General features: G+C 30.9%; 5 protein-coding genes across 8 annotated transcripts in view; 3 read left to right on the top strand and 2 right to left on the bottom strand.

Annotated features, from left to right (window-relative positions):
- The first annotated feature begins 115 nt into the window (after window positions 1–115).
- LOC108734302 (putative aldehyde dehydrogenase family 7 member A1 homolog) lies at window positions 116–2,989 on the top strand. The gene is made up of 8 exons (XM_018465793.2): window positions 116–380; window positions 1,003–1,219; window positions 1,367–1,584; window positions 1,644–1,859; window positions 1,917–2,096; window positions 2,147–2,329; window positions 2,390–2,596; window positions 2,680–2,989. Exons 1-8 carry the CDS (start codon window positions 180–182, stop codon window positions 2,890–2,892), a joined length of 1,635 nt encoding a protein of 544 aa, XP_018321295.1. The 5' UTR covers window positions 116–179; the 3' UTR covers window positions 2,893–2,989.
- A 96-nt stretch (window positions 2,990–3,085) lies between these two features.
- LOC108734307 (methyltransferase-like protein 5) lies at window positions 3,086–4,429 on the bottom strand. Its single transcript, XM_018465800.1, is given in 6 exon segments — window positions 3,086–3,261; window positions 3,347–3,487; window positions 3,540–3,751; window positions 3,810–3,962; window positions 3,964–4,244; window positions 4,300–4,429. Coding segments are annotated over 6 exon segments (966 nt in total). The 5' UTR covers window positions 4,331–4,429; the 3' UTR covers window positions 3,086–3,113.
- Window positions 4,430–4,483: 54 nt separating this feature from the next.
- LOC108734301 lies at window positions 4,484–7,048 on the top strand. 4 transcript variants are annotated; one of them, XM_018465790.2, is made up of 7 exons: window positions 4,484–4,958; window positions 5,024–5,167; window positions 5,222–5,377; window positions 5,434–5,793; window positions 6,011–6,310; window positions 6,373–6,489; window positions 6,565–6,679. In XM_018465790.2, the coding sequence occupies exons 1-7, from the start codon at window positions 4,818–4,820 to the stop codon at window positions 6,592–6,594; spliced, it is 1,248 nt and encodes a 415-aa protein (XP_018321292.1). In that variant the 5' UTR covers window positions 4,484–4,817; the 3' UTR covers window positions 6,595–6,679. The 4 variants fall into 4 exon arrangements, with proteins under 4 accessions (XP_018321292.1, XP_018321291.1, XP_018321294.1 ...); XM_018465789.1 differs by having other exon boundaries at window positions 4,485–4,958; window positions 6,373–6,493; window positions 6,565–7,048; XM_018465792.1 differs by lacking the exons at window positions 4,484–4,958; window positions 5,024–5,167 and having other exon boundaries at window positions 5,255–5,377; window positions 5,465–5,793; window positions 6,373–6,493; window positions 6,565–7,048.
- LOC108734300 (serendipity locus protein alpha) lies at window positions 6,806–9,787 on the bottom strand. The gene is made up of 11 exons (XM_025973137.1): window positions 9,617–9,787; window positions 9,373–9,549; window positions 9,038–9,319; window positions 8,516–8,834; window positions 8,255–8,454; window positions 8,002–8,197; window positions 7,598–7,774; window positions 7,370–7,534; window positions 7,222–7,317; window positions 7,055–7,158; window positions 6,806–6,891 (listed from the first exon to the last, which is right to left on the bottom strand). Exons 1-10 carry the CDS (start codon window positions 9,710–9,712, stop codon window positions 7,106–7,108), a joined length of 1,761 nt encoding a protein of 586 aa, XP_025828922.1. The 5' UTR covers window positions 9,713–9,787; the 3' UTR covers window positions 6,806–6,891; window positions 7,055–7,105.
- A 348-nt stretch (window positions 9,788–10,135) lies between these two features.
- Window positions 10,136–10,586, top strand: part of LOC108734298 (kelch repeat and BTB domain-containing protein 2) — a gene marked incomplete at its 3' end in the record, with an annotated part of 14,181 nt that continues 13,730 nt past the window's right edge. Inside the window, 1 exon segment of the mRNA XM_025973138.1 lies at window positions 10,136–10,185.

The raw sequence follows: 10,586 nt of genomic DNA, 5'->3' as shown, positions 1-10,586 counted from the left end.
ATTTAATATAAAATTCATTTTAATATTCTAAATAATAGTTTAATAGGCACGCCTCTGATATCTTAAGAAAGAAATTGGTGAACATAATCTAATGATTACAAAGAGAAAAACAAAAACAGATAACCAGCAGAAATACTAATTGCGAATGATGAATATATTTTACATTTACTTCAAATGTGATGCCGATTTGTAGCATGGCGTTTGCATTAAAAAGCACACTTCACGTTAACAGAAAATTATTATCAGTTGGACAGGTATTTGTGCGAACGATGGCTAATAGTTATCTCGTAAACGACTCTAAATATTCTTTTCTTAAAGAACTTGGATTGGAAACCGTCAATTACGGCGTTTATGACGGCCAGTGGAAAGGATCGGGAGATGTATGTATCTAATCTAATTTTTGTTGCATTGAAAACAAGGAATACGTACCTATTTTTAAAAATGATATGCAATTAAGAAAACGATGTTCATTGCTTGCGTTTAATATTCATTACAAAAGTAATTGTATATTATGTAGCACCCTCTACACCATTGTTTACGGGTTGTCTAATTCTTTTTACTCCTGAATTGCAAAAATTCAAAATTTAAACCGCTCAAATTTCAGTTAGTTTCATGTTGAATTAATGATTTTCGGATTAGATCAGCTCTTTTATCGTACTCAGAATTTTTATCATTTCTCGGTAATATGACGTAAGTGTCTTTAAATCCCCGAACCTATAAAACAATATCAATGTTCTTCATTAGAATTTCTTCCGCGTTATATATTTTCTATAAATGTTCTCGAATTTTCTTAGATTTCGACGCGAGGATGAACAAAATGTTAACCAAGACGTAAGTTGAGAGGACAATGACCAGGGGCACCATTACGTCTTTTTCAGTTCAGTTTATACGAAAGAAAGAAATTTCGTTAGTGTTGNAAAAATTTAAATAAGTTTTACAAAAGGCGCCATTATCCCCTTATTTCAATTAATTTAATCAATTGATTATTCTCTTTTAATATAGACAGCAAAGTCAATTTGCCCGAGCAATGGTAAAGTTATTGCAGAAGTCAAACGAGGGTCTCTTCAGGATTATGAGTCTTGTGTAAGAGCAGCTGAAAATGCATGGCAATATTGGGCCGAAGTTCCCGCTCCAAAAAGAGGAGAAATTATTCGTCAAATTGGGAATGCAATCAGAGATAAGCTAGAACCTTTAGGAAAACTAGTTTCACTGGAAATGGGTAATTTATAAGTGTCCCTATTAGAGACATTACAAATTTTTCATGTTAGTCTTTCCATTAAATGGACTTTTTGCTTACGTTTTTATGTGCTTAAATTACTAAATATGGTAATTAGTTTAATTTTCTTTAATTGAAAATATTTTCCAGGTAAAATTTTAGCGGAAGGTCGGGGAGAAGTTATTGAATTCATTGATATATGTGATTACGCTGTTGGTCTTTCCAGAACAATATCAGGAAATGTTTTTCCATCAGAAAGACCAGGTCACGATTTAATGGAACGATGGAATCCCCTTGGGCTTGTTGGTATTATAACAGCTTTTAATTTCCCTATAGCAGTCTACGGATGGAATAGTGCTATTGCTCTTGTACGATTTTCAATTCAATTTATTTGCATCACTACATTAATATATTATAAAATGTTTAGGTTTGTGGGGACACACTGCTATGGAGAGGTTCTGAGACAACACCATTAGTTTCGGTGGCAACAACCAAAATTGTTTCCGAAGTTCTAACAAGGAACAATCTTCCAGGTGCTATTTCAACATTATGTTGTAGTGGTATTGATGTGTCTAGAGCCATGACACAAGATCCTAGGATTAAACTGTTATCTTTCACGGGAAGTACTCAAGTTGGAGAACAGGTTGGAATAGGTCAAATTTAATCATTTTACTTTTCAATACTGCCTTTGCGTTTACAGATTGGTGTCGAAGTCCAAAGGAGATTTGGTAAACTCCTCTTAGAATTAGGGGGTAACAACGCATTCGTTGTGGCATCAGATGCTGACCTCAACATGGTCATTCAAGCACTCGTTTTTGCCTGCGTGGGTACAGCAGGACAAAGATGCACTTCGACTAGACGTTTGATTCTACATAAATCTGTAAGACTTACACATAGTTCTTAATCCATTTCTGACAAAATAATTCACAGGTGTACAATGAAGTTTTACAGCGTCTTAAAAAAGCATATGAAAAAGTTTTTAATAGAATCGGAGACCCTCTCGAATCCAATACCCTCATCGGGCCCTTACACAGTCAGAAATCATTGGATAACTATAAAAGTGCAATAGAAGCTATTATTAAGGCGGGGGGAAAAATCGAATTTGGAGGAAAGGTATTTACATAAATTATAATATAAACTTTGTTTTTTCAATTTAAGTGGTGTTTTTTTTAGATCATTAACAGACCAGGGTACTTCGTTGAACCTACGATTGTAACAAATCTGAAAGCCGATCATCCCCTTGTTCAAAGTGAATGTTTCGCGCCTATAGTTTATGTACTTGAAGTTAATAGCATTGAAGAAGCTATAAGATATAACAATAACGTTCCCCAAGGATTATCGTCAACACTATTTACACAAAGTATCGAAAACTTTTACAAGGTAATTTAATACACCTGCAAAAATACTCTATAAAATATGCACACGTAACGTTTGTATTTTTCATAATTTTATTGCTTTTAAAGTGGATTGGCCCGAAAGGCTCCGACTGCGGAATCGTTAACGTAAACGTATCAACCTCGGGTGCTGAAATTGGGGGCGCGTTTGGTGGTGAGAAACACACAGGAGGGGGAAGAGAGTCCGGAAGTGACGCATGGAAACAATATATGCGAAGATCCACAATTACCGTTAATTACTCAAAAGAAATGCCTTTGGCTCAAGACATATCTTTTGATTAAATTAATATTATAAGTAATAAATAATATTAAGTTTATTTCCACTATTTCCGGTCACGTATTCAATTTCTTTTTCTTAATTAAAAAATGCCTTAATTAACTTAGATTTATTAGTCTTCTCAATATAAAAATAACACTCATCCAAATTTATTATTTGATTGCTAATTATAAAGTTAAAGTAAGAATTATTATGTAAAAACTACATGATTTGATTATTATTATACCTACGAAATTAAAAATCGATAAAAATCAACTTCAATATCAACAGACTTCCTTTTATGAAATTTGTAAGTTGAGGGCAGATCATATCTAAGTTCTGCCAGAACTTCTGCATTTGCTCCACATTGTTCTGCTATTTTAATGACATGTTTCCTTCAGAAAACAATGAATTATCGTTTTGAAGGCATACATTGAAACTTAAAATAAATGTTAAAATGCAATCAACTTTGGAACTCACCTAGTTGACGTTTTGTGTAACGAATAAACAGCATGTGTGGAAAGTTGCAATGCAGTTTTCAAAAACTGCATGTCAATCCCACTGTTATATTTAGTGCCAAAGGGCGGATTCATTACAACTGTGTCAAATTGTTTATAAAAACTAAAAGACACAAACTTAGATACTAAGAACATAATAATTAAATGTAAATTACTTTGAAGGAATATGAAATACATCCATGTTAATTACGTCCACATTAAATAGCTCCTGATCTTCCATATTTCTTCGAAAGATTTCTAAAGCATCTTGATCTATTTCAAAACCAACAACCATCCCTGCACCCAAAACAGATGCCCCCACTGATAAAGATCCACAGCCAGAACCTAAATCTGCTACCAACTTATCTTTTAGATCTCCATACTGTGACTGAATGCAAAATAATTCTTTTTTTGTAATGTCTCCTTTGGTATCAAAAATATGTTACCTGAATAGTATACATCATATGAGATGACAAATGTGAGGGAGTGACATATTGTTCAAGGTGTATTTTAGGTTTTTCAAACACCTCCACATCCTCCAACAACTCTTGCAAATGCTTCAGTTTCATGCAGGGGAACATTATAAATAATTTATTTGGCTTCAAATCTAGGGATCACAGGAAGTATTAAATTTCCAAATGACGAATCTTGGGTGATGAAGAATCCCATAGATTGGGAATTAGCTTGTTGGAGAGCTGCCCTTTGTGTAGAACTTATATTAGCAGCAACACTGTTTGGTAAACCATCAGAATTGGTTGTTACTATATTAGATGAACCAAGAACTGGCAAGGCTGAAGAGTTTAATGTCGAAGCAACCCCCTGCTTAAGTAAGAGTTGCTTCTTCAGCTGTAACTCTTCCAGAATTTTACGGTTTGTAAGTTCTAAAATGAACACACTTAATAACCTGTACATTTCATGCAACTGAATAATTATTACCTCTTTGGGCGTTCGGTTGAGAAAAAGCCATTAACCTACTGTAAAAGTTGACTTAAGCCACCCTAATCACCTCTTTTTGTATGTTTTTATTTCTTCTGTCAGTGTCAGTCTTACTCGTGTTAACTATAACTAGGTTATGTTTTGCAGTGAAATAAAAACATAATAAAAATGAGGTTAGTTTCACCATTGACTCTTTGTAAGTTAGATAAACGTCAAAATAAATTTGAAAATAGTCGAAAAAGTGCAAAATATCAAAATAAACCTTTGCAAATGTAGTTCAGTTTTGTTTGCACGTGATAAAGTAAACACAAAATAAACCACTATATTTCACCATCACATTTTTACCACTTTCCACTTATTTGCATCCACCTGCAACCTGTTTGCAATAAAATAAATCCTGTCCAAACTGTTTAAGCACATATTTTACCACTTTTACACAACCATTAACACTCAATTAATCACCAAACAAACTACGAATATAGTATCAGGAAAGAAAACGAAATCGACTTAGTATTGTCATGAAACCAACAACAATCAAGTCAGCCCCTATCTCTGCTTGCAACAAAACCAAAAAAGCTAACAAGGAACGGGAAAAGAGAAAGTCTCAAAATTTAAATGAATCACCATCACAAAATTCGGGATGCAGCTCTCCTAATAAGGTATTTATTATATTTGTTTTATAACCAATTGGCTACTATCTATAAAGTCAAATAATTAACTTTAGGATCCCAGCAATTGTAAATATGCAGGATTGAGTGTGGAATCATTACACACATACAATGAACAAGCAACTTTTGAACATTTATCTGATGAAATTTGCACTGGTTTCACAGAAGATTTAAACTATAAAGTCAGACAAATAATTCATGTAAGTTAGCATATTTTTTTTATAATTATCTAATGTTTGAAATATGTTATTTAGGAAGCATTAATTAAAGCCACATTGTCGGGAAGAAATTATATTAATTCTGATGATATTGATAATGTATTTGAATGTCTCAATGTTGAAAAGGTCTATGGAGCTCCTACGCTCCCTATTTGGCTTACTCTGGGAGAAAACAACATTACATATTTAGATGTAAGTGAAGTACTTATGTAAAGCCAATAATTTACTAATTAAAAAGTCTTTTCAAGGATACTAAAATTAATCTTATTGAAATAGCAGAGGAAGAATGCACTGCTGTACAACCAGGAGACATTACTACAATTAGCAGGTGGCTTAATGAATCATCAGGACCAACAGAAGCCCAAAGAAACTATTATGTTACTTTGTGCAACTCAGTTATTGATAACAGAAAAGATATTAGAGAAATGGCTTTAAAAGATTTAAGAGAAAATACGAAAATAGGTCCTTTCTGTGAATGGTTCTATCAATTTGGTTACTCCTTATTGAGCAAGGATATTACATACAATAGTTTAACGTTGTATGCCCTGAGACTTATTGAAGCTCTTGAAGCTAATCCAATTGCTCCCCAGTCAGTATCTGAAGCTCGAGTAAGTATTACAAAATCTCGATTTTCAGTTTGGAAAAAACAGTCTGCTCAATATAGAATTAAAAATTTTCAATTCTTTAAAAATTGAAAATTATTTCAATACTTTAAAACTTAAAATATTAATATCAAAACGCCGAATTTCACTCACGTTTTGAGAATACACTACATTAACATTATTAGTTAAACAAAAGTGTGATACATAATTTATCTGTTTACAGTTAGAGCTGTTGGTACGATTAATTTTGCAAAGATTACTTCAGCAAAGCGCCGCAGAAGTTTTGGAGCCCATGTGCAGGGTCTTAACAATACTATGTAACCGCATACCCCTTCACGATTTTGTCAAAAGTAAAATAAAAAAGAAATTTTATAAAATAAAGTCTGATTTACCATTTCAAACAGTACATATAATAAACTCGCTAGGAGTTAACGGTATCAAGGAACTGCTATTACCCAGCATTGACTACTTTCTCAAAAGAATCGAGGAATATAAGGAACAGCAGTTAATAGAGGAGGTTCTAGTAAGTTGGTACTTTTCTTTGCTTTAAATCTTATTACTAATGTTTTCAAAATTTAATAATAGGCAACGTACAACATTTTGTGCTGTGAGAAAGAAAATACAAGAAAAATAGACGAGCGTTTCTTTGAAACATTTGGTGAAAGTCTTATGGTGTACTGGAGGTTTGATAATAATCCAAATGAAAGTAAAATTATTTAAAGATTGAATATAATTCATTATTATTATTCATTTCATTTTTTGATTAACAAATTTTAGATTATAAAAAAGCTGACATCAAATGGCTAGCGGTCAAAAGTCAATTATTAAAGGCCAGAAGACGTATACATGCCAATGACACTTTAACTAAACGATATTACACAATCGATGATGTTTTCCCCGAGGACAACAAAGATGGAAAACGGGGAGTTTTCAATAACTTTCCCATAGAAACTGATGAAACAGAAGAAAACATTTTCAGATTAGATGATCACGACTTAGTAAGCTATGAAAGCTTTCGTCCAAGAATTAAGTTTAAGCTGGTCAGTCTTAGACACCATTTAAGGAGAAAAAATCCAGTACCACTGGTTGATTTTTTACAGAAACCTAACAATCAAAGTATTACAATTGGTAGAATGAATCTCTTGGTGCCTATTATAAAGCAATCTGCGATGTTTTTTAATAAACAGGCACACTTCACTTACAATATATGTAATTATGTTTTGTAAATATGTAGTTGATTAAGAATAATGATGATAATAAAACTTACTTATTTTTATAATAAATCCTGTTTTCTTATAACCAAATATGAACATAAATCCTATGAACTGCTTAAATGCTTTACTGCCTTGGATTTTAAATGCGTAAACGTATCTAAAAATTTGATACTTTATTGTTAGTAATAACAATGTTGGAATTTACTCAAAAATTTCATACCATTCACAAAAGATTCTTCATTATTTAAAATATCATTTCTAAATGGTAAACAGCTCCTTGGTGTTTTCCTTTTTGTTGATACTTTACTACTATAAACTACAAATTTATCTATTACACCTTTGTATCGACATAAATTCTCATGATTTACCTGCTAAACATTTGTTTTTATTCTCCGTTTTTAACGGAGTTCTATACATAACACTCCTTTCATTCAATAATTGTTTACCTTTATCAATTATTTGCGTCAACATTAGATCGTTATTCTCTGTTACTTTCTGCTGTAATTGTTTAACGCAATCATATTCATGCATATCTAAAATTACTATTTTTAGATATCTAGTACACAAATACAATTTTATATAATTCAAATAAATACCCTTAGCGCCGTTTTCATCTTCCTTTTCCTCGTCATGTATGTAGCAATACCAAATCTGTTTAATTAAATGCAGTAAAACTTTACATCTTTTCAAAACCCTTTTACTGTTTTCAATGGTGTTACTATCAACACTGGCCCCTAATAATTGTTCTGTGGCAGCGTCCGTTTCACGTAAAACTATAAGTAATAAAATTAAAATCCGCTAATATTACCAAATTAAAAAATAGGAAATTAATAGAAATTTAGCTAAAAATATGACTTTTAGCAATTATAATATTTTTATTTAAAATTAGTTAATTGATTGAAATTAAGAGTTGAGTGAATTCTTCCCATTCCTATCTAACTACATAAAAAATGTAAAAGCCTGACTTCATATGTACTTTTTATCCAGCGTATTGTTCTACCTGCTTTAAATCTTTCATATTTGACGAATAAATTTGGTTTTATATCGGCATGATCCAATGATACTTTTATCATTTCTCCAAGGACTTTAGTTTGCAAAATTATAGGTTGTATCGATATATTTTGTAAAGGCTGTTGCTTCTCATTGACAACTTCATCTAAACTTAATATGTAATTATGCACCTCCCTATAAACAACCTATCAAAAAAAAAAAAATATAGCAAATAATTTAAAAAATTTTAAATGTATAAATACCTGACAAAAGGCAGATGGCTCAATTATGTTATATATGAGTTGTTTTAAACTTTTAACGTTACTAATCCAATATTGCTTTAACAATGTTGCACATTTAACATTTTGCAATGAAGGTTGCTTTAATAACAATAAAAATGAAGGCACTAAAGAGATTTCTAAAGCTTCGAGGCTGGCAAGGTTAGCTTTCAATCTTATAACATCTTTAAAAAATAATTATTCAGGTTGATAGACCTTAAACTACTATATACAAACTTAACTTACATTGTGAGTAGGAAGAACAACCAATCGCAAACAAACCTACTTGAATAATTCTATCGACGTGTAAATCGAAATTTTCTACAAGTAAATTTATATTATCACCTAATTTATTGCAGCTATTCAAACAATATCTTTCTAGGATATCTAAAGGACCAGATAAGTCCGAAAATAATTTTAAACAAAGCCTAAGAACTGCTGTGTTAACTTTTCTTTCCAAAATACATAACTCATCACTGCAGGAATCTATTAACAAATTACAGACCGGAATACTTTTAGGATTTTTATCAATTTCTACTTTTAAAGCACCCAAAACATCAAGCACCTAAAAAAATTAAATCAGTAAGACAAGTAACAGTTAAGGGAAATATAAACAACAGATATTTCAAAGAAGCAAACTAAGTAATTAGAATAAGTGATAATTCTTTGAAGACAAAGGTTCAGTATGAGCATAGAAGAATACTTAGGATAAAAACTGATGGTAGTGATGCCTAACGACCATTTAAGAAAATTACAAAATTAACCTACTGCCTTTGAACTGCCTTTTATAATTCGTGAATCTTCATCAATAGCAATTTGAGCAAGTGACATAGCATGACATAATACTTCCTCAACGATTTTATAACATTTTTGAAACATTTCTTTCACATTCTCTGAACTAATATCTAGTTGTGACAATTTATTTAAACATAAATCCATCCATTTTATAAAACTCCCAGAAGAATCTTCACAAATGGATTTTCCTTGCATGATATCTTTTAATTTCAACAGACAGTATTGAAAACATTCTTTACAACAATTTCTGGCATCCTGAAGTAATAAAATATTACTTAACTCATAATATCAAAAACAGTAAACCTTACTTCCAGTATTAATCCTTCTTTAGTTTCCTCCCTGAATATATTAACATATAAACTCAAAATCGAGTGTTGTTGTATCAAATACAACAAAATACACGTTTTTATTTCTTTATCTGGTATGTTTTCTCGTAGATATCTTTCAAAACAAATTATTAGATCTTTCTCTAAATTGCATATTTCCTACAGTAACAATTTTAATTTAACAAATCAGTGGTTAATTAGCATGTAGTAAATTAATATTATTTACCTTCATCCATTCTTTTGTACATTTTAAAGATAGATTTTCTTTTTTTACACATTCTTGTATTTCACTAAGGATATTATTAATAGAGCTAACATTCATATTTACTTCAAAAAAGTAATAAACAGCAAACAATAATATAAATAGTGCCTTATTGCAATGGCAGTTATTTACAGATTCTTAAATTTGAAATTGACAAGAAGTATCGCCAATCTAAAATGTATTAATACACTTTTAAAATATCTATTATTTGTTATTATTTAATAATACAGAAAATGTTTCCTAAACTTTGCTAAAGTACATTGTTAATGTTCAAGTTGTAGTTATTATAACGTTCCTACTTTAATATTGCATCAACGATATTGAACTTTCGTAAAAAATTTAAATGTTGGCAATTTTTATTTCTTGTTTGACATTTCCTTCTTACTTCATACGCAACATATATAACCTACAATTTTTGGCAGTTTTAGTAACAATTTATTAATTTTCTAAATTTCTTGTAAAATTTTTTGTAACTTTGACACTAACAAATTAAATCAACATTAATCTGTGAAAATTATAAAAAATATGAATAAATAAAGAATTCTATAAAAATGGGCGATTCAAAAAGTACTTCAGAAGAAATTGTTCTTATTGCAGAAAATGTCTCATTTGTGTGTAATAAAAAAGAACTTGCCAAACACAGTGATTACTTTAAAGTTATGTTTGAAGGAAATTTTGTTGAAAAGAACCAACGACTAATTACACTTCAGGTAAATTATAGACGAATCTAACTAGATCCTTTTGTTAACTAAACCTTTGCAGGAAGTGGACTCAAGGTCTCTTAAAATCATTCTTACGCTGTTATGGGATAGCAGTTTTGTTATAAATGAAGAAGACATTTTATTAGTACTTGAAGCAGCATGCATGTTACAATTTCCAAACATAAAAGAAATATGTGTCACTCGTATTAGAGAAATTTTAGCCCCCTCTAACT

The sequence above is a fragment of the Agrilus planipennis genome, unplaced genomic scaffold (genome assembly GCF_000699045.2).
Source record: "Agrilus planipennis isolate EAB-ADULT unplaced genomic scaffold, Apla_2.0 scaffold83, whole genome shotgun sequence".
Lineage (NCBI taxonomy): Eukaryota > Metazoa > Arthropoda > Insecta > Coleoptera > Buprestidae > Agrilus > Agrilus planipennis.
This window is presented reverse-complemented; position numbering and strand designations above follow the sequence as displayed.